The sequence below is a fragment of the Cydia splendana genome, chromosome 4 (genome assembly GCF_910591565.1).
Source record: "Cydia splendana chromosome 4, ilCydSple1.2, whole genome shotgun sequence".
In the NCBI taxonomy this organism is placed as follows: domain Eukaryota; kingdom Metazoa; phylum Arthropoda; class Insecta; order Lepidoptera; family Tortricidae; genus Cydia; species Cydia splendana.
This window is the reverse complement of record NC_085963.1, coordinates 13,791,039-13,815,301: the sequence shown is the minus strand read 5'-3', so window position 1 is coordinate 13,815,301 and position 24,263 is coordinate 13,791,039. Positions and strand designations below refer to the sequence as shown.

The 24,263-nt window shown below is 38.0% G+C and overlaps 1 protein-coding gene across 1 annotated transcript; it reads left to right on the top strand.

The window, feature by feature from the left end:
- The first annotated feature begins 1,554 nt into the window (after positions 1 to 1,554).
- On the top strand, positions 1,555 to 24,233 carry LOC134789932 (transmembrane protease serine 9). Its single transcript, XM_063760658.1, has 12 exons — positions 1,555 to 2,003; positions 6,336 to 6,409; positions 7,778 to 7,954; positions 10,008 to 10,129; positions 19,327 to 19,472; positions 19,943 to 20,028; positions 20,275 to 20,373; positions 20,573 to 20,736; positions 21,010 to 21,145; positions 21,411 to 21,549; positions 22,893 to 23,038; positions 23,619 to 24,233. Exons 1-12 carry the CDS (start codon positions 1,706 to 1,708, stop codon positions 23,772 to 23,774), a joined length of 1,743 nt encoding a protein of 580 aa, XP_063616728.1. The 5' UTR covers positions 1,555 to 1,705; the 3' UTR covers positions 23,775 to 24,233.
- The last annotated feature ends 30 nt before the right edge of the window (positions 24,234 to 24,263 follow it).

Here is a 24,263-nt window from a genome sequence, read left to right as displayed (position 1 = left end):
TTGACCAAGTGAATTGAATTGGTGAAATGTGAGCAAGGCAGAAGGCCCAGCTGCGAAAGAGGAAAGCTTGGATTTGGACCCACGCCCAAGTGTAATTAAGGCAGAAGATCAACTTTGCCGTAAGGCAGAAGGCCTCGCATAAGACCTCACGCCGAACTGCAAAAAAATGGCTTGAAATTGAATCTATGCATGTAATCACGACTCTTCTACTGCTCGCTCTTTGTCTTCACTCGAAAGCGCTACTTGATAGGATGCTTTTAGTTTTCGGCTTTCACGGGGCTTCTGAGACCTAACAGACATTTGCACACACAGACACAGTGAGACAGTTAGGTCTCAGGATCGCGGCTAAGGAGCAACTCGCCTTGGTCGACAAATCTGCCGTGCAAGAGAGCAAAATTCGCTATAAAATCGGTAACATATGTCGATAAAATCGGCTGGCCGCAAGCCCGAAAGCAAGTCTCTTACTTTTAGTATGGAAATCAGTCACGTCATGTTATCACGAAAATTGACAGTGCTGCAGCAGTAACGTTGCAACAGAGTAATGCTGCTGCAGTTGCCACCCGAATATCACCTTTATCATGTCTTAGAAAGTTATTGAAAACGCGAGCGAAGCGAGCGCGAAAATTTTTCGATATAAAAACGCAATTTGATAGACAGTTGTACTTTTTTACTTTTAGTATGGAAATCAGTCACATCATTTTATCACGAAAATTGACAGTGCTGCAGCAGTAACGTTGCAACAGAGTACTCGTAATGCTGCTGCAGTTGCCACCCCAATATCACCTTTATCATATCTCAGAATGTAATTGAAAACGCGAGCGAAGCGAGCGCGAAAATTTTTCGTTATAAAAAAAAACGCAATTTGACACAGAATTGTACATTTTTAAATTACTTTTAGTCCTAACCAGGCGCGAAAAAGTTTGCCCCTCTTTCCTAAGTAGCGCCATAAGATTCAGGGGCAAACTTAAGTCAATCGAGTGTTGTGGCTACCCCCCCTTTTAGGGGTTGAATTTTTATAGCCTATAACCTGGCCGGGGATTTTTTCGACAGATTAGTAAAGTTTTCATCAAAATCCGTTCAGCCGTTTTCACGTGATGCGCGTTCAAATAAACAGACAAACAGATAAACAGATAAACAGACAAACAGACAAAAATTCTAAAAACTATTGGAACGTGTTCTGTTATCGATTCTAAGTATCCCCAGCCAAATTTTTTTCGAATATCTTCCATGTACAGACTTTCGACCCTCTTCAGCTTTATTATATGTATAGATAGATAATATGTATGCTAGTTTTAAGGTATTTATCTATGGGCCACTAGTTGCCTGAAATAACGATTAATACTAATATTTTGCCATAAAAAGCAATTTCAAGGGGATTATGATAAAAAAAACGTTGGACTAACAAAACGTAAGTTTATGATTTCTAAATATTTTGAATAAATAAATGATGATTATAAACTGTGCTTCTATTTTATACAATCTTCTTGAGTATTTGTTACTCACGTTGTACCTATTTAAGTGTAACGGAACTCCCATGTCACTGCGATATCACGAATCATCATATCCTGAAAGGCATAATCCATCTTAAGTGCATCGAACCTAATGGTTGTCATAATTTACAGAGCTTCGGTATCATTGGCCGCGCCGCAAATGTCAGGCTTTACAAAAGGAGGAAAAGCTCTGTTATCTTTTCAACTTTTTATATATGGAGTGTCCGTGCAAAAATATTATAAAGGCGCGGAGGCAACGGACCCAAGCATTTCGCAAAGAGCCACCTCGTGGGCCGTACGGTCTTCGCGCGCGTCCCAAACTGATACATTTTCTGAACAATTCTTGTGCATGGTTCCTGGGTAGAATTTGTGTCAAGATGCTGCTAAGGAATAGATTAGCGGCCTTCTGCTTCGCCTTACTAGGCTTGGTATGCGAGAGTGTCTCCGATGGTTTAAACGGATTTTCTGAAAAGGACGGCGCGTTTTACACTGACGATGCGGTAGTTTTAAATGGTAAGCGATCTTAATGTATTTTCTTATGTTTGTTATAATTTTATTTTTCGGTACAGAAGTTATAAAAAATGGAACACTATTTAATTAATCGTTATTAACTAAATACAGTCAGCGTCAAATAGATAGTGACAGCCAAAGTTAGCCAGCTGAGATTGGGACCCTTTGCTTCATCATATATAAAACTAGGTATAACTTAAGTTTAGTTGATAAGTTTAAGTTTATTTTGCATTTCTAGCTTTTTCTTTTTTTTTCATAAATTGTATATAGTTTGTTAAGGTGTGGCAATAAAGATTATTTTTTAAAAGATAGATTATCAAATAGGTACCTATCAATATAACCACACTTTGTAACCATAGGAATAAGGTACCTACTTTTTACGGGGTATTTTTTACACAGCCTTTACTTGGCTGCAACTATCTATTTGAAGCTGATTATACACATAGATGTTTACTAATGTTAAAAATTGAGCCAATATTATAAGATTTATAACTTTTATAATTCATTGTAATTTAAGGGAAATTAATTTCCATTCAGCCATTTCAATTCCGGTCATGTCCATTGAAGGTAACAGTAGTTACATGTTTGTTTACGTTAGTCGTGTGAAGAAAGGACATGGTTTAGTAAAGCGTTGTATGGCGCGGACTAAAACAATGCAACACGCGCGAGTATGAGGTTTTGAGGCTAGAGAAAGTTTAAATTTGCAACTGAGATGTCCGGTCGCGGCGAAAACTAATACAGACTGATACGAATCATAACATGTGGATCTGTAAGGGCCGATACAGACGGACTGCAACCCACTGCAATTGTATGGGAACTGCACGCCGCGCCGACTGCACGCAAACTGCATCGTCGGCGTGCAGTTCCCATACAAGTTGCAGTCTATCTGTACCGGCCCTAAGAAAATTCAATTGTGCTAAATATATTTATGAAAAATAAGGTAGGTTTAGACAATATTGTAATATTTATTTTAATAAAAACCCAAGTAATTAGAAAGAAAGAAGAAAGAAAGAAAAAATATACATTTATTTACGTCAAGCCAATTAGCTGGTTAGTTTTTCAATAATCCTTACAAAAACAGAGCTAAGGGTCGCATTTAATACGAGTATGTCCTAAAGCAACTTATAAGGTTCTATAAAAAAATTACTTATACAATATGTCATTGTATTCTAACTTATGTTAATTTTTGAATAGAATATACTTACGTGTGAACAAATCTATTAAAGCACAAATAACATATTCGAACCACCAAACATGAGTAACAGTTGTTCGATACCTACATGTTTTGTGGACCGGCTTTTTAACAAATGTGTCTAAGAATATTACAAAAAAGCATCACTGTCGAGAGATTTGACATTTACTGACTAAAGTTATATTTCAGTACATATAGAAATCGTATCTTGTTAAATGGGGCCCTGGTCATCAACCTATAGGTATGTCCACGCCATTATTCGGATGATGTGTAAAGATCGATTCAATGCAAATGTTCCGCCCACATCAATCGAAGACTCCTCACCATCGGTTCTGAGAAGCTCCGACTTTTTGCCTCACCCCAAGTTCATTAATTAGATCAGACAGATCCGAGCACTTATCCTGACATTTCATTGCATTAGGCCGCTGAACCCGGAAACCTAAAAGAACAATTGTACCTATTTATCTCTTGCCTATTTCAATGTCAACCGGCTAGTTGAGAACCTAAAGCTAAATGACAACAATGTGGAATTTAATGCATTCCCTACACTACAACTATTTGCTAATTAATTTGTGTAACGAGAGTTACTCGACAACATTGTGACATTTCGAGACAAATTCTCGAAGTTATATATTTTTTTGACATGATGTAGGCAAACGACTATTACCTATATAAGGTATGGCCGGGCTGCTGAGAAATCGCTGGCCGTTGAACTTGTAATTTTTAAATTGACTTATTTTTTGTGGTATTATAAGCGTTACTGCGATTTCGAATGCGGACTGTACATGACACCTGATAATAAGTGTAGTGGGTGGGATCTAACGCCCGATTGTCATTCAAATGAAGATAATCGCAATTTAATGCCTTGTCATCAGTCTACTTTTTGTTGGTTAACTGTTTAAGGAACCCTGAACACAGGGCAGAAAATAAGTTCCGATGCTCCAATTTAATCAAGTTCAAGGTGTCCGTCGACCGTTCGGATCAGCCGGTTCTAGGGATACACGCAAGTAAGCGTGACGTTAAAATAGTCCCTAACTTCACGACCTTAAATTACATTTTAGAGTAACAAGTTTTTTTTGAGTTGGCCTTTAGGGCTACTATATTCTCGTCGAAGAGTCATAGGAAATAAGGTTTAATTACCTAGAACTTAAGGCGCATGTTGCGAGCACCCATCAGTGTAACGTGATCGTAATTTAAAAACATGCCCATGGCCATATGTAGTGACATTTAAGATAGACCACCGAGTTGATTGTCTAGATACCACCCAATTTTTTTAGGTGACTAATAATAGGTAACCACAAACAATGGTTTCTAAAATTTCTAACGCGAAGGAAATCACGTGGCGGTAAATACTAAAGCCAAAGTGTGTAACCATCACAACCACGTTGTAGATAGAAACTGTATTAAACATGCTACACACATAATGTGGGCGCAGTTTGAATGGCATGACTCCAACGTTGGTACGTAAATATTTCAATAAAAGCAAACCGTTAGGTGATACGAAATAACTTGCAGATTACCATCACCGCCCACAGCCGTTTTCAAAAACCTTAATTTAAGGTTTGAGCGGGTTCCTCCGACAGCGAATTAACATTAAACAGGTTATTGCTTCAGAAAATGACTTTTGGCCGTTTTTTTATCGATTCAATATCAAGTTAAAACTTACTTCCATTAATTTCATTCGGTGTAACACGCAAAGCGAAAGAAAGACTAGTTAATATTGATATAATTTTACGAGTAATAATACAATTTTAAGTAAGTACCTACAATTGAAAACCTTTTAAAACTTACCGGGCGTCTTTACGAGTATTACTCGGATTAATTCAATAGAATAGGTGAAGTACCTACCTACGTTGATTTAACGGTACTTAGCTTAGCCGTTTTATTTACCTCGTCCATCATATATATGTATTTATATTAAGGTGGTATATTTTAGTAGATGTACCTACAGTAAATGCCACAAGTACCTACGTCAACATACTAGCTGTATAGAAAACTGGGTACTTATGGTAGGACACCGACTCGACTATACTTAGTAGTACCTACGTATAAACCATGCGTAAAATAAGCGGTTATATAGCATAATTTCTAAAATCAAATTTCCTAAGTACGAAATTCCTAACGACAGAACATCGAAAATCAAAATGTCTAATGTACGAAATTCCTAAAGATGCATGTCCTAATACACTTTTAATCGAACGATCTCATTTTCGAAAATCAATATTCCTTTGTACAAAATGCCTAAGGACAATGCTTTGAAAGTCAATATGTCTAATTCTCAAAATAGCTACGTTCAAAAAGCCTAATGACAATATATTGAAAATCAATATTTCCGAGAACATTTCCTTCTTACCCTGAGTTGACGGAGCCCCGCTACGCGGGGCTCCTATTTCTGCGCGGTTTGCCCTTCAGGCATCTGAAGCTACCTAACGAACCTAACCTACCTACCTGTTGATTTAGTTTAGTGTGATGTCCGTGAAAGCAGTACACTTTGGGGGAAAAAGAGTAGGGAGGTAGGTAGGTTAGGTTCGTTAGGTAGCTTCAGATGCCCGAAGGGCAAACCGTCCAGAAATAGGAGCCCGCGGGGTTCCGTCCAGTTAAGTTGTAAAGGAAAGGTTTTTTGACTCTTTTTTGTTTAGACTCTTTAAGCTAAAGTCAGCTAAACGTAGGACAAATGTCGTTAGAAATTTCGCAATTTATACCTTTTTAAACTTAGGTCAACTGAACGTAGGAAAAAAAATCGTTAGTATTTTCGTGCACTAGCAGTATTGTACTTTAGACATTTAAAAAATAGGTTGATTAACCGTAGGCCATGCATCTTTAGGAATTTCGTACATTAGACATTTTGATTTTCGATGTTCTATCTTTAGGAATTTCGTACTTAGGAAACTTGATTTTAGAAATTATGCTACACAACCAAATAAGCTGATGATTAGGAAACAGCAGCAGGTCTACACTTACTATAATAAACCTGACATTGTTTTACTAGAAGTAGGTCTTTCTTTTCGTTGGTTTTATTCAATCGGGTCAACCAACACAGATCCTTTAGAACTAGATTATGGTTGAATACGAGCAGGAGTATTTGCCACGAAAAAAACAAATTTTTCCAAGTAATTTTCTTGACATGAAAACTTCGTTTTCAGCTCCCGCGAGTCGGGTGAAACGCGAACACACAAACAACACTCGCAGTGGAAAACAACTTATTTTGCTGAGACAGGTGAGAATTAAGATACTTTTTAGTTTCCCCTTTGATCCCCCCCCCCCCTAAAACCATCCAAAAATCATGCTTCGAATGACCCCGTTTCCTCCTACGTCATGCTACCATCATCCGATGTCCAGGCCCCCCACCCCCTAATTTGAAATGACGTAATTTATGAATAGCCCCTACGCAGTAATTTATTTTATTGAACATAAGGTACATTTTGGGACAAAAATGACGAAAATTGCCACATGTAACAGCCAAAAACATTAAAATTAGAAAAATAAACATTTATTACCTACTGAGCTCAAAATACACAACACCGGATGCACCCACTCGGTTAATTAAAATAAATGGCCGCTTTAATTAAATAATTGATAACCATCAAATAAAATTCGTCATTTTGACCTTTCGTGGTTGTTTTGATCCCTGTTTTGGTTCAACTTTTTGCCACAAACATTGATCCCACTATGACGAATTTGAATGGGCATCGTGATCTAGTTTTTTAATGTCATGTTGTCCTTTTTATAAATCAACTGTTATTGTTTTTGAATGGTCTCTACCAAATGTAACATACCTATAAATAAATACTTTTTCACCACACCAGCTCGGAGAGGCTTACTTTGCACTTCAAAAACGGATAGCAAAGTTGCACTTTGCTATCAGTAATTCACATGTGAGGCAAAGTAATCAAATGCAAATTTTGAGTTGTTTTCTTATGTTTGCTGGTAGAATTGACTTTTAAATGATGATTTTGGATGATAAATATTTAATAACATTCACTTTAATTTGATTTTGTTTGATATTTTACATTTAATATTTGCTTCGGTTTGGTGTGGTGAAAAATTTTGTGTTTCACTCGGGGGCAAATTTTGTTTAACCCTCGTGCTTTGAAACCCTCGCAACGCTCAAGATTCCATTTTTGGAACCACTCGCTACGCTCGTGGTTCAATTTTGGAATCTTTCGTTTGCTCGGGTATCAATATTAGCACGAGCGGTTAAACAACAACTTTGCCCCCTTGTAAAACAAATAACTATATTATTCTTCTAGACGAGACCGCAGATGTACCAACAGAACATCTAAAATGTGTAACTAAGTTACCTTTAACTTGATTAAAATCTGTAACCCAGAGATTTATGTGTCTCTACACTCTACATACCAAATCTCGCAATCTGAGCAATAGCAAGTTGTACGCTAGGTTTATTTAAGGAGCATAAACAACAGAAGTACAATCAGTATCAAACAGATAAAAACAGTTAATGTGGCCAAATATATCGTAACACATATGCTACCACAGAAATAAAGTTATGTTCCAATGTATTTGGCCACTTAGGCCGTAGTCGTACCTACACTGAAAGTGAATTCACTAACTTGATAACATAAAGGTGCAACCCGAAGGAGCGTTCGGGCTGGACTGCGAGACGACGCTCGGCAAACAGGGCACATGCAAGAGCTTCCACGACTGCTACCCGCTGCTGAAGGTGGCTGACTTGTCGGGCTCCAACGGCTGGGTCATGGGTCACTACGATACCTGCAGTTACATCAGCGCCGACAACATGGAGGCGAGTCTGCAAATTAAACTTAAGTACAGTTACCTAGCGTCGAATGGTTGAAAAGACAATACGTTCAATTTTTGGATTTGCTCAAGTTGCATACAATACGTCTTGAGTTCGAATGGGGGCGTCATTGCTACCTATATTTTTATATAACTACCTAAAATACTGGCTTATCCGGTCAAAGGATATAAAAAGAAACATTTCTAGACATTATTGATATGTAGCGTACCTCAGGGTACATACAGAAATGGACACTGCCGAATAAATTGTATATCTGTTCTTGTGAAGTAATTAGCATATGGAAGGTTTATGGAACGCGTACTGAGAGTCTATAAAGTGGTAAAGCAATAATGTCTGGCCTGGAACGGCCATAATCGTAATGTACAGGGACATTTCTAGTGTAATTATGTTCTCGTTAAAACACTGTTGACCTAAAGGGATAATACGTAAAGAGGATAAGTAGGTAATCAATTATGAATACATATGTGCCGCCGACCTTAATATTTCTTGGATAAAATGTTTGGTATATATTTAGCAAGAACATATTTATTTCGACGGCAGTGGTTGTAATTTGAGTAGGACAAAAAAAGCTTCGCCTGGTATGATAATCCTTCTATAAATAATGTAAATAAATACGCTCACAATTGTATGGAAACCCTGATGCTAATCTTCGGTCCGGTTTTCTTTTTCTCAGCAGTTATGGCAAAAAATTACAATCGATAACATTTAATCGCATGTAACTACTAGTTTCTCGAATAAATGTCGGTATAGCGAAACTTTTGAAGATTAATGTTATACATTTCTGATAATGCTCGCTGAATAAGCTCTTCTAAACTATGAATGCTTGTATAGTAACTATAACGCTTTAATTAAAAAAATATAAGCCGTTTTGATTAAACAATCTAATTATTTAACGTTTTAAATACCTACACTCGACAGAGGTACTTGATTTAATGACTTGTCCCCTGAATAAAGCGGGAGTCCATACTGGGTCAACATGTTGGGCCAGGATAACTCGCACCACAGCCCATAGCCATTGCTTCTGTACCGTAAAATAGGGCAACTTTAGGAAAAATGGGGTTACTTTACGGCGATAAAATTAGCATTAGGTATCCTATTTTTATTTACTCACTCACTATTTTTATCACGTAACTAGTTAAATTAATCATGAATTCATATTGACATACTACCGAAAATCCCGGTTATAAACATATTATGGCTTAAAAGTAAAACTGAAAATTCTAAGTCGACCCTGCCCTTCAAAGCCTTTCAGAGCCGTCACATTTTACGGTAACAATAGGCTACATGACAAATTTTCATTATGGTATCAATCAATCAGGTTTGTTTTTAGGATCAAATGTCTATATGGGACCCATTGTATTAAAGCAATACAAAAGTCAGAAATGATAGTCAAAGTCCGACAGTCGTACTTCACTCGCGAAACGCCCCTAACAAAACGATAAGTGACCGTGACGTCAAGGTCACTGAGAGTCCATCTTGAAGTATGAACACTATGAACAAAACAAGAAAATTGCGTTTTTGTCGGTGAAATATTGCGTTTATGTATATACATATAGTTGCCATACAATCTTTTTTTGGATAAAATGTGAGGAATCGAATGGTATCCTTACTTATTTAGTTTTTAGAAGTTAAAAAAAAACTTAAATTTTGAAACTTTCAGGTGCTGTATTTTTGTATTATTTCCACATTTTTTTTTAATATTCACAATATGTGATAAATTGCTCATTTGCTATCTATTTTACTAGATTTTGTTATAAAATTCAACATGTGTCATCATCCCTATTAATGATAGTCAGCCAAGCGCACTTTGTTGGACACGTTTACCAACGCCTTCTCTGGTGATTCCTATCTAAAGCTAATTTTGGTGTGATACCATAGGATCTAATGAGAGATCAGAGTCTTTCAGCATTTCCAAAGCTTGGAGATTTACTCGCGCCGGTAAACGCCGTAGATGTGTTGCTTCCCACCTACAAGTAATAGTGTTAAATTCCTTCACCAAGAATCATACGAAGAGCTTCCAATTTGTTTCTTACCACAGGTGTTCGGCGTGTGTTGCACGGAGCCGGTGGGCACGCCGCCACAGCAAGAACCTGATGTCCAGCGACTGGGCATGCTGCCCCAGGTCATGCCAGTGCAGGGACCGCCTCTGGCTTATCAAGCGTAAGTACCGCTATTAATGGTATTATAGCGCATCATGCTTCTGCTGCCTGAAAGGGAAATGTAACTAATATCCATTAAGCAACTATGTATTAAAGCGCTACTACCTACTATTAGGGACCTTCATATATTACATACTATTACGGATGCTCACGATTGGGCAATGAACCGACCCGTGCGCGCTAGCAAAGCTAAAACACACAAGCAGAATACATATCCAGTTCATAATTTGAGTAACTACAACTAATCTTGTAGGTCATTACCTATAAGACCGAGATTCATTCAACACGGTTTTCTTTATTCTATGTTGTTGCTTTATTCTATGAACATCTTCATTTAACATTATTTTGAACATTGGCTCGGAAATATTTCGGGAGAATTCGCGGGAGGAAAGTCATCTGAAATCATAATTTGCCGGTCGTTGCCATTTAAAATCCATCCATTGTGTGAAGCTTGATCACCTGGCTGTTGGCGTGCGGTGAAGTGCAGTGATAGAAAGCAGTTTAGGTTATCACAATTACTCCAGTAAAGATACGCTTACGTTAAACATTAATTAGTAATAGGCAATTTTTTTTTTATTCCTGTTCTTTAGATCATTTTAAGATACTTTATTTTCGAATCCAAAAAACTTTCTGTCCGGAAGTAGGTAAAAAAAAAATAGTTTAAAAAAAGAGCCGTTCTTGTTTGTTAAAAATAGTAATAGTATTTTTAGTTCGTAAACGTGACGAAAATAATATTTATAATGAGTCGACAATGGAATCAGTCAAAATATTAACACGGAAAATAACTCATTCAATAAATGGCGGGGCCTCATGGATATACGTCGTGACTTGATATAAAAAAAAGTAATAATTAGGTCTTTGATTGAATTACCATAAAACTACCTCATTAAGCTATTTATCCGAGAATCCGACATCAATATTATTTGTATCACTTGTATATATATTTACGCCTTAAACATGCTAGAAAAAATGGTTATAGATATAATTTCTTGCAGACTTTGTTCTGATAACGTTCAAAGTGATATTCAATACATAATCACACAAAAATATGGTCAATGTAATAAATATGTGCATTTTATCAAATTCGCTAAATGAAACTACCAAATTTGAACTCTTTGCGCTAATGCTAAGGATTACATTTCCTTGCGGCGCGCGGGGACAGTTTCAATGCGGGCGGTGGCGGGAGTTCGTGCCAAGGACGCGTGGATAGTATGTAGGTAAGTATGTACTTACCTACAAGTTGCTACAAGTGACAGGCCAATTCGAACGTGCGCGGGCGTCTCGCTCGCACCAAATATTTGTGCGGCCAAGTCTGAGCAAAATGAACGCGCGCGTGAATGATAGCTGATTAAAAATAACTGATATCATATCCAATATTATTGGTTGATGTTCAAATTATATTCGTAATTATATACGTCAATTATGACCCACTACAAAAATAAAAATTGCGCATGACTATCTATCGTTCTTATTTAATTTCAGAATGGCATAGTGTGGAGTGGCATTATAAAAGGAATACTTATTATCGTAGTCATTTGACAGTTTTGGTGACACTTTCACATTCTGTCACAGCGAAGTGTGTAGGCCCACTCTTTAATTTGATATTAACGTCTATCCAACAACTTTGTCAGTAGAAAAAGGCGCGAAATTCAAATTTTCTATGAGACAATAACCCTTCGCGCCTAAGCGTCTGTAGACTTTTTTTTTCAACAAACGTATTATATTGACTATTTCGTGCTCTTTCAATTCATAGTTTACGTTCCATAATAAGTATAACATAGTAAGTTCCATAATAAGTATAACATAGTATAATAAGAGTCGACGTGAAATATATGTTTACACTTTTGCACCTTACTCCTTTGCAATAAGGCGAAAAGTACGGCTTTAAAATGACAGCGTTTTACACAAAAATAAAACGCTAATTAAATAACTTACCATATTCGGAACCTAAGAATAAATAGTATTGAGAGTGGCAACACTGTCGTAGGGGGCTATTCATAAATTTAAGTCATTTCAAATTTGGGGGGGGGGGGGGTCTGGACATCGGATGATGGTAGCATGACGCAGGTGGAAACGGTGTCATTCGAAGCATGTTTTTTTGATGATTTTATGGGGGGGGGGGGGGGGGGGCGACAAAAATCGTCAAAAATAGATGACGTCATGTATGGACAGCCCCTAGGTCGTATTGTCTTTTTCTAGCATATACCTCCCTCTCTACCCCACACTCCTACCACACAGGCAGGTTGCTTTGTCAGTTATACAAGACAAATTTTCAAGTCATTGTCTCAATATTATACATATTTGCACCATGCAGGATTAAAAATTTAGGTTCCGAATAGAGATGCACCGGATATTCGGTTACTATCCGGTATCCTATCTCGCCCTTATTTTAATATCCGGACGGATACCGGATACTAAAATAAGGGTACTAAATAACTATGCTTGATATCGGAATATAATCGTACTCGATTATTATTTTAAAACAATTTAAACGTTCCATTCACTAGCTCGCGCACTAATTTCGTACCTAGTGATAGACCTATATACCGCGCGAAAGTTCATTACGAAACAGGCCAAAACTTCCACAATGCGCACCTGAAAAACCTGAATATTTCCGCCGGCCGAATATTCGGCGGCTGAATACTGAATATTCGGCCTATGGTCAGGCCGTACCTCCCGTATCCTGTATGCGGCCAAACAACTATCCGTTGCATCTGTAGTTCCGAATATGATAAGTTATTTAATTAGCGTTTTATTTTTGTGTAAATGCTGTCATTAAACAGCTGTACCGATATTCGGAACCTAAGAATAATATTGAAACATGTTTGTTATCGCCTGGTGGTGGGAAGACGCCAAACCAATGTGATTATACATATCCTATGATATACTTATTATGTGTATGTAATATAATTATATTATGAGTGTTTAATTAATAATGTAGTACGTACACCCTTTATTGTAACACCTGTGAGGAGAGAGATATTTAGTAAAGTATACAATTTGATAGGTACATTTTGTAAAATTAACATTTATTGTATTTATTTATTAATTCAAATAACAAATTGCACCTTACAGCTAATGCCAAAGCAGCACAATTTGGAACACATTAACAACATAAAGCATTTTTAACATTATTTATAACAATACAATATACAGCTAAGACACATGTATTCATTATGGTATGCTACTCTTAGGCATCTCTCTTTCTAATATCCTCTTGCACTTTCACATCACTATTCCGGATCGTTTTTATTTGCTAGATAATTTAACGGACAACTATAGTACATTGTAGGAGAAGACGGAAAACCGCTAAAAGATGGACGAGTGAGTTTGAGGGCCGACACGTTGGTGGAGGCCCTCGAATAATACGACTCCATCTTTAGCGTTTCCGGCCGAGGCATTACATAGTGCTTTTCACGACTACTGCGAGGAAATAAGGAAACATTTGGATAACTATAAGTACTGGCCCGCGATTTCTCTGGTAGCAAATTACTAGCCACTGCCTGTGCTGTCTCTTGAATTTCGGTAGGCGTCAGCGTAAGAATATCATTTTCTTCACTAGAAGAACTCATTTTTATAGCGAGCGTACATACGTGTTTCTTATATTTTATAGTACTATCCAAATTCAGTGAGAATTTTCCGATCCCGCCTTTTTTTTTTTTTATCACATTTAAGAGGCGTTTTTATGTTGTTTGCTTCAAACGGACTCTAAACTTAGAAGCGTTTTTGCTAAAAAAACCACAAACAGCTACAAAAGTAAAAAACGCCTTAAGCGTGAATCGAATGAACTGACTGAATGAATGAATAGTTTGACATTTCGTTTTTTTTTAAACAAGAAATTGGTCCTATAAATAACCTAAATTTATTTTTGAAGGAAAAAGTTGCGCCAAAAAAGACCTTTTATTGATTTTTATGTTTTAAATTATACTCATTGCTGTAGCGAACTGTCACCAATGACAGATGATGATAATAATGAAACATTGTACACTCGCGTGCAAAAGTATTGCATCACTTTGCATTTTTTCGTCCGCATCCAATATATTTGTAAACTGGTTAATTTCTCTAAATTATTTTAATGTAATCATGTTCCTTGAAGTTTTAGCTTTACGAAAAGTAAAAAAACATGGAAATCGGCCCAGTATTTTTCAAATTATCGGCATTTTCCCGATTTGTGAGCGGTTTCACGTTATCACGCGCACGAGTTGCGTTACCCTTGACCCTTATAAAACGGGGGTAGAGAAGGGGTTGTTATCAGTCACTTATCAGAAGTCGATCGTTACATATCTCCGCGTATTTTCCCGTGAAAAAGACCTGGAAAAATGGAAACCACTGAAGCTGAAGTCCGCCAAATCATCCAGCCCCTGCAAGCGGGGCGTAGCCAACGTTCAGTAGCTGCCGAGCTGAATTTAAGCCAATCTGCAGTTTGCAGAGTTTACCAGAGGTTCCAGGGGACTGGATCCTTTACTTCAAGACCAAGAAGCGGCCGCAGAGAGTGTACATCAGAGAGGGACGACCGCTTCTTTGTCACAACATCTCTCCGAGATCGACACCAGACCAGCATTGCCATCCAGCAGCGTCTGCGTGAGGTACGAGGAGTGGCTGCCAGTGAGTAGACAATAAGAAGAAGACTTAAGAAAGCGAACTTGACACCCAGGAGGCCCGCAGCGGTGCCCAGATTGCTGGCGCGACACCGTACAGCCTAAAGAGAGTTTACTGAAAATCACAAGGACTGGACCATTGAGCAATGAACCCCAGTTCTCTTCTTGAAAGAGTGCAGAATGTGTTTGAATGGATGTGACCGAAAAGGAAGAGTCTACAGAAGGCCAGAAGAACAGTTCGCTCAATGTTTCTTCTCCGAAAGGGTCGCCTATGGCGGTGGATCCGTAATGTTCTGGGGCGGCATTTCCTACGACGGGCGGACAGAACTGGTTTTCGTGCCTGGCGGGGGCCGTGACAGTGGATTGACCGCTGCCAAGTACATCACTGATATCCTGGAGGAACATGTTGTTCCTTATGCCGGTATTTTTGATGAGGGGTTCATCCTAATGCAGGATAATGTCCCGTGTCATACCGCTAGGGCCACCGCAGCCTACATTCTCGAAGTGGGCATCGACACAATGGACTGGCCAGCGATGAGCCCGGACCTTAACCCCATTGAACACGTGTGGGACTACCTAAAAAGGAGGGTTCGAAAGCGGAATCCTGCCCTGGTCAATGTTGAGGAGTTGAAGGGAGCCTTGCTGGAGGAGTGGGACGCTATTCCTCATGATCACATTAGAAAATTAATTACGTCTATGAAAAACCACTTGGTTTGTGAAAGGAGGCCTGTAGGTGGCAATACCAAGTATTAATTTAATAATAATAAACGATATTGTATTAAAAAAATGACTTTTATTCTCAAGTTTCCGGATTTATTTTTGGAGCATTATGCGACTACTTTCAGTTTTATGATTTTTTATAGTCTTCAGATTCGAAATTTCATTGAATTTACCATTTTTCTAATGCGTTACATTATAAGCTTTCAGTTGATACCAAAATTTTCAGAATCGGGTATAGAATTACAAAGATATTGGGTGCGGACGAAAAAATGCAAAGTGATGCAATACTTTTGCACGCGAGTGTAGTAGTGGTGGTTCAAGTGCTACAGCTATTGCCTACTTTCCAGCTTGGTTTTAGACCATCTATTGCCACATTTCCGAACAGTGGCGTGAAAAATTTAATTATTTATTTCACACCAGCTCGGAAAGGCTTACTTTGCACTTCAAAGACTGAGAGCAAAGTTTCATTTTATTCACAAGTGAGGCAAAGGAATCAAATGCAAATTTTGAGTTGTTTTCTTATGTTTGCTGGTAGAATTGACTTTTAAATCATAAATATTTAATAAAATTCATTTGTATTTGATTTTGTATGATATTTTTACATTTAATATTTGCTTCGGGTTGGTGTGGTGAAACATTTTGTGTTTCACTTGGGGCAAATTTTGTTTAACCCTCGTGCTTTGAAACCCTCGCAACGCTCAAGATTCCATGTTTCGAATGTTTTACTTGCTCAAGTATCAATATTAGCACGAGCGGTTAAACAACAACTTTGCCCCCTTGTAAAATAAATAACTATTTCAACATAGTCAGCTAAACTGAGGTACGAATTCAAAAACTCACCAGCAGTTTAGCTTCACGACCTTCCAGATGGAAAAACAGCATGCCAATGACTTGAAAATTTGCCTTGTATAACTGACAAAGCAACCTGCCTGTGTGGTGGGAGTGTAGGCGCGAGGGACGTATATGCTAGAAAAGGGCAATACGACCTACGATAGTGTTGCCACTCTCAATTAGAAATGCAATGGATAGTAGTTTGGTCGGATACCGGATATTCGGCCCGACCGTCGGCCAAATATTCGGTATCCGACCGCCAAATCTTCGGCCGGCGGAACAATAAAAAAAATAAAAAATCATTTATTTCAGACCTTGGTTCATACACTTACACCAAAAAACTAATTAACTACAAACTAAATTTAACAATACCTACATTTCGGTTTTTAGGTGCGCATTGTGCAGGTTTTAACCTGTTTCGTGGTGAACATTGGCGCGGACTCATTTCTATGTTCGAAATGAGTAGGTACCTACGCGTGCAAGTGAGTGGATGTTTAAATTGTTTTGAAATAATAAACGAGTAATGTACAATATGACCGTGACTGTTTCTTAAATCCAATTTGTTTACTCTGAAATCAAGCAAAGTTACTATCCGGTATCCGGCCGGGTATATTATTCTGAGGTTCCAAATATCGGTACAGTTGTTTAATTGTTGCTTAATTTGGAGATTGACCCCAATTTCATTTCTGATCAAATCGGTCGATTTGATCATCCCGTCTGGACTTCACTTAACAGCCGTAACACATTACCGCGCCGTTCAGGGTCACGGTGCGCCAAACCATAGCCTGAGGTCATGTAGGTATGTATAATGTACTTAGTCCAAAATTATGTTATTTACTAATTATGTTATTTATATGCATTAAACGTTAAATCTGAACCAATTCGATTACTATTCTATAGTGAAACACATTCAGCTTGACTAGAAAAAGCGCGGCAAATTTAAAACATGTATAGCGTTAGGTTTCAATAGCGCTCAGAGACCTGACTTTTATCTCGATATCGTAATTTTCTAGCGACAAATCCATTATCTATACAAAACTGTCGCAAAAATGTTATCGCTTGTATATCGTGGTACAGGATAGGATGGAGCCATATACTTTACTACTTGCTTGCAAGTATCGTAATTAAACAGTGCTAAGTAGTTAAATACGCGCAATGTATTTTTATGTCATAAATAATGTATTTATTTAATGTTAATTTAGTATTAATTATAGTATGTATATTGTTTTATCCACAAATATGAATAATTGTAGTTAATTTACCAATAAAACATAATTTATACGGCCACAAATAAAATATTAAATGCTTCTAAAGTCTGTTTGGTTATTTCTACATGGAAACGAAGTCATTTCAAATTATAAAAACATTAACTGAACACCTTATTGCCGCCTGCAGTCACCGCTCGCCGCTCAGCTATCCGCTGTCGTTAATACCACGGCCTTACGTTTTATGACACTGAGTCGCGTCAGGGGAGCGACACGGTTCGGTGCGCTTGCGTTCAGTCGAGTTTTGGAATATTACTGCAAATTTTTGGTGTTTGTTAATTTGTTGGTTATTGTTGTTTGTTAATTTGTTGGTTATTGTTGTTTGTTAATTTGTTGGTTGTGGTGTCGACTTTTATTGCCCTAGTCGCCAAATGATGTTACTAGTGAAATTTTAACCGACACCACACGGTAAAAATAAGTTTAACAATAATTACTTAATTAAAAATCGAATAAAAACGGTATTTCTAATGCATAACTTATATTTTTTGCTATTCAATTAAAGAGTACTAACAAAATCCTAACTCAATTAATTAGTGCAAATATTTTAAGGTTTGCGATTCCTGCTCGGCCTTGCGTCGCAAGGTGCCCGGTACCACTGTATTGCAGCATTAACTAGAAATGCTTACTTTGGGGAACATTAGCAACTGTCGTTTTTGATAATTACATTTTAGTGGTGAGGGGTGGTACTTAAATGACCGCTATTGAAACCTAAAGTTTAAACTTATAGGCGCGAAGATTTGATTTCCCTAAGAAAATTTTAATTTCGCGTCTTTTTCTGCTATCAAATTGGGTTTGTGTCAGTATAATAGCCCTATATAATTGGCCTATTATTGTATTAAATTTAACGCGCACGCAAAGACGGAAAGCCTGCAATTACGTAAAATTTACTTTCTTATTTACAGCACTCTTGCCAAGATTAAAGCTGATAATTAGTTCGAATCTAGTCTCCCATATTTTTTACGTTCACTGGTACATATGTTTTGACCGAGTAAATAGTAAATATACTAAATACTTTTTTAAATATTCGCGCTCGGGGCGATGGAAGTTTCATCGTTCCGTCGCCCCGCTCCATGCAACGACCAATCGCGTTAGCTCGCTGGCTCGTGCGCGGCAACTTTAAAGCAACGATAACGTTTTTGATGGTTTTTTGTGTTACGAATCATATTTCAAGCCGATTTTTACAGTATTCGATGAAGGAGAACTCATAATAAAAATCCCATATGATATTGATCTATTACCATTTTTAACCAGGCAATTAATGCACAACCCCATAAAACCTCCCATACGGTATTATTTAGTGTACGATTAAATTGCAACGCTTGTACTTATTGTAATTTGGAAATAATGAGAGAAAAAATAGCCTATTACCATTTTTGAGGACGGAAATATACTGAATTTAATAATAACCGTAGGTTACTTACTTTAAATGTAGGATACAGAATTATTTTTTGTGTGATTCATGCTTAATGTCATAAAGCAAATATTTCTCTATGAGTATAAATTTAAAAAATGTTATTAATATTTTTTACAAACTTTCTGTGATTTTTTATATTTTTACATTTTTTTTTAAATACCTAAATGTAATATATTTATTTGGATTATGTGTCGACGTAATCACTAGATTTATTATCTGTCCCATACACCGAAAATTTCAGCTATTACTAATTATTTCCATTCCGCCATACTAGCCGAGCGTACCTTTCTTGGCCTAAATACACAATTCTCTGGAACACAACCCATAGTACAAGCATACATAATATAAAAAAAGTAACTTACATTTGAAGGTTTCCCGGCCACCTAGCAGCCTTTTCACCACAATGGCAGTTCGGAGCCAACATGCGTCAGATTCCCGCGCAGTGGCCGCCGACCATCCCGCCACTGCCCACGCACCCGCCAGACCATGCTGCACCTACCCACCCTCCTACACTAGGTAAATTACCACAAACTGTTCAGTGTTTTTGCATTATTATAAAAGCGCTGATAGACTGATACTTTCTCAAGTTCGATTGTTGGCTATGTGCGTACTGCGTGAAGCTGGTGGTGGTGATAGAAGACTTAGGGCAAGTTGCACCAACAAGCAGACGGTACAACGTCACGCAGCAGAAGTCTATGAAACGTCTCACACAATAAAATTTGTTTGGTGCAACCGACCCTAATTCATCACAGCGCATTGTACTTTTCAGAACCGTGTTTTCATCCGTAAAAAATGTGAGGCATGTAATCCAAAGACAACTAGTTCATCGTTCTGCGGCGTACATTGTTCACATAGAGAATAATCTCGACAATCCAGTGGTGTTTCATTTCTTACCTAGAAGTTATATGTTTTTGGGGGTCATCTTTTAAATCGTTGTTCCCCTTAGTTAAGGTGTTAATGTTAAAATGTTTTATTCTTTTTTAAAGTGGCCGGAGGAGGAACCACCCGACCCCCAACCCAAACTACGTGGGGCACGAGACCGCCTACTTCTACCCCATCGACGACTAAACAGGTAACAAACAGCATCTCTTAGCTGGGTCCTATACTGCGTCGTCCTGTACGCGGGGCCACTCAATAAAATATATTGGCCCATATGCCAACAACATTTTCATGACTCAGCATAGGGTCAAATGGATCGGTATGGCACTTTTGGTATGCACGAATTTTGAGCAGGGTTTTTGTCCAGCAGTTCTTTTGGATACTATGACGCAATTATTATTGAAAAACAGCAGGTATTACAAATTGAAATTGTCCACAGTCCTGGCCTCCGGCGTACCCCACGCAGCCCACCAGACCTACGAATCCTACGACTGCCCCTGCGGCCGACGGCACTTGTGGCATTAAAAACGGATACCGGGTAAGAACTTACATTCATACATATACTGAAGAGCAATAAAAACGAGTCACTTTGTAACAAATTTCCCGTTACACCGTTGTTATTTGTCGTATTGTTAAACGTCAACTGCTATAATTATTAGGTAAAAACTCGTTAGGAATCTATTATTGTGTTGCGGTAAACCTTGAAGTAGCTTTGCAAAGTCCTTTTTTATTTCCAGACGTACGAAGCCTTCCTGGATGAAGAACGCATTGTGGGCGGTCACAGCGCCGACTTGAACGAGTGGCCGTGGATCGTCGCCCTGTTCAACGGCGGACGGCAGTTCTGTGGAGGCTCGCTGATCGACGACCGACACGTGCTATCGGCGGCTCACTGTGTGGCCCAGTACGTACCTTACTAATATTTGTTAGTCGTACGAATAACGTATTGCCTATGGAACCAGCGCCATATTTCACGAGAGGCCGTAAATCGTAGGACTACACGGCAGTCAAACTTTCTGTGGCAACCGACTGCGTACCTTAGTTACATACTTATTACCTACCTTTCTTTAAATGCTATGTGATCCCCGACAGATAACAAGTCAATTCTGATTTCTGATATATACCACGTACCATGTCCTTTGATTGAAAGATATCAATTAAAACCTTTTATTTCCAGCATGACATCATGGGACGTGGCACGTTTAACGGCGAGAATAGCCGACCACAACATCCACACCAACACTGAAACCCAGCACATCGAGAGGAAGATCAAGCGAGTTGTGCGGCACCGCGGGTTCGACATGCGCACTTTGGTAAGGCTGCGGGAAAAGAGAAAAAACTTAGACAAAATCGCAAAACAACAAGTCTGAAGACATGACTATCAATAACTGGAATGTAGAAGGGAGGAAAACAGATGTAATCTAGGAAAAAAAAAACATGATGGAAATGTATTACCATTACCTACTGATCAGAATAATACTCGAGATGGTGGTTAAAATCTCTTATTGTAGACCATAAAGTCGAAAGGCTTACCATTTTTTGGTTATAAGTATCATTATATTTTATATTTTATTTCAGTACAACGACGTCGCACTTCTGACCTTGGATCAACCAGTGCCCTTCACGCGGAACAGCAAGCCCATCTGCCTCCCTTCAGGCAGCCGGGCATACTCGGGTCAGATTGGAACGGTTATTGGATGGGGCAGTTTGCGAGAAGGTAAACTAAACACTTACGTACCTCAACATCATTCAATAAACAAGATTTTTATGAACATATTGAAAATCAGGTATCTAATGTGGCAAGGTTAGGAGGAAAATGGATTATGTGGTTCATTTGGGTGCATTACATTTGTTATAATTACTTTTCATATATTATAGTTTGATATATCGTTATCTTGAATAACGTAATAAATGGCATACTGCCGTAATACCTAATTAACGGTTTTCATAATGTTATTATTGGTATAATGGTCATAAGGTATATTTACACTTCGTCTAATAAACATTGCCATAATTATTACATACTCTAAAGCATATTATTTGTTATAACATGTGATATCACATAATTATTTATTTGGCATAATAGTTGCATGACATAAATGGGTTAGGTTAGGTTGGAACTGTGACTCCGCATAAACGAATAACTACCTAACAAAAGTAGGGTTAGGTTAGGTTAGAACTTTGACCCTCCGTAGAATAAAATACTCTAGGAAAAAAAGTGGTTTAGGTTAGGTTTGAACTGCGGCCCCCGCAGAACGAAAACCGTGAAAAAATTGGTTAGGTTAGGTTAGAACTGCGACCTCCCTAGAATAAAATAGCTAGCAAAAGCAGTAGGTCTGCGTACTAGTTATAAAAAGTATGTAAAACTTTACGTTATCAGTAAATGAAATATGACAAAAAATGTTATACAACATATGTAATTATACTTGATAAATTGTATTAAGTATTACGTTATACAAAAATATAATATAACAAATGTCATTATGAAATATGTCTATATACTATTTGAAAATTATATTACTTTAGGCATTATATCAATGCCAGTTTAGATGAAATCACAATATAATAAAGGAAACGTATAGTAAAAATTACATTATAACATATAATAATATATCAAGTGGCGTTATAACAAATGTATGATAGTTTTTTTATAATTATATTAAGCATTACACACCCGGTTCATTTGTATGTAGGTTTCAAAATAGCCACAACCGAATACAAATAACCTCCTCTTACTGGGTAAAGAAGTCGGTTAAAAACTCCACGCCGCCGGCGACCACCTTCTGCGCTACCTAATACAGATAACACTCGTTCTTGAGATATGAACATGAAACTTATTACCACTAGTGTTCATTCAGAGGCGTAAGCGCAACGTTCTCTTCTTCTTCTGCTTCACCGTATTTCTCCGTCTTCACCCTTTTTTCGTCGTAAGCCAAGTGTTATGAATTCATCAATTCATCATAGACAACTCTCCCGACTAAATACACATTGATTCCAGAAAAAATCCTAAATTGTAAGCATTTTTTGTGACATTCTGATTTAAAAATACTTGTTTTATAGCGGGCCCGCAACCTTCCGTTCTTCAAGAGGTCTCAATCCCAATTTGGACCAACCAGGAGTGCAGGCTGAAGTACGGCGCCGCTGCTCCAGGTGGTATTGTCGACCACATGCTTTGCGCCGGTAAAGCCAGTATGGACTCTTGCAGTGTAAGTACAATCAACTTTTACATCTGGTCTCTAAATGGGGGCATGGCAAATTTTTGATGAAAAATTTTGAACAAACAAAAAAAATCTAGTTTGTTTTGTAAATTACTTGGAAACTATACCGTCAATATAAGACACGTTCCGGGACAGAAGTTGATAATCGTACTTATAGATCTTAGACAACTGAGGTGGTATGTGTCTAGATACAAAGTAAAAAGCTAGGCTTTTGATATCTGGCTTATCAGGCACCATGTTTCTGCGCTATACAGAAGGACTGGGATTCTCTTCTCTTCTTGATCGGGACACTCTTGACAGAGCGGTCGTGGTCATCATTGGAAGTCTCCCTTTGTGACACGTTTGACGGCTCGCCTCCATTCCTCCCTGACGCCTGCGCGTTATTAAGCGCGTTAAGGACTGGGATTATTAGGCCTTATAACGCTTATCTTTGTCTCAAGCTTGATATCAGTGAGACGACCGAAATTGGCAACGGCGTTAGCAATGGCCGATGGTATTTCCGAAGCCAGGTGTTGTCACGTCGTATAGTAGAGTAACAATGTTACTATATAATTTGTTTTGTGTGCAGGGCGACAGCGGAGGCCCCCTGATGGTGAACGAAGGCGGGCGCTGGACGCAAGTCGGCGTGGTGTCGTGGGGCATCGGCTGCGGCAAGGGTCACTACCCCGGCGTCTACACGCGCGTCACCGCCTTCCTGCCGTGGATACAGAAGAACTCCAAGTAGTTAGTTCAAATCTGCTAGAGGCCGCCACAGTCAAAGAATAACATTTTGTCACTATTGACTAGATAAATTATGGGTTAGATAGAAAAGTTTGTTAACTAGAAAATCGTCGAAGTTATATTCGATGGCAATCTTTGACACGTAATTTTCATGTATTTTTGACAGGCAGTGGCGCGTTCTGTGATGAGCTTCTAGTTCTTAATCTTAACTCTATTATAAAACATGGATAGGTTCTTGCGTTTTTGACCGCCTACTCATTTGCTTTTGCAGATTTCCATTTGGTTATCGGGTTTATCAATTGTTTTGAGAAAGACAACCGAAACCTTGCCTTTCTTAATAAATTGATATGGTATTATTATGTAATGTTTCAGGGTAAAGCAACCCTAGCGCATTTAATTTGTGGAAATTGTGCCAATTTTACATGTAATTTAAGATAATAAATAATTTTAGATATTTTAATAATACATTCGTTTTATTCAAAATACCCTAATT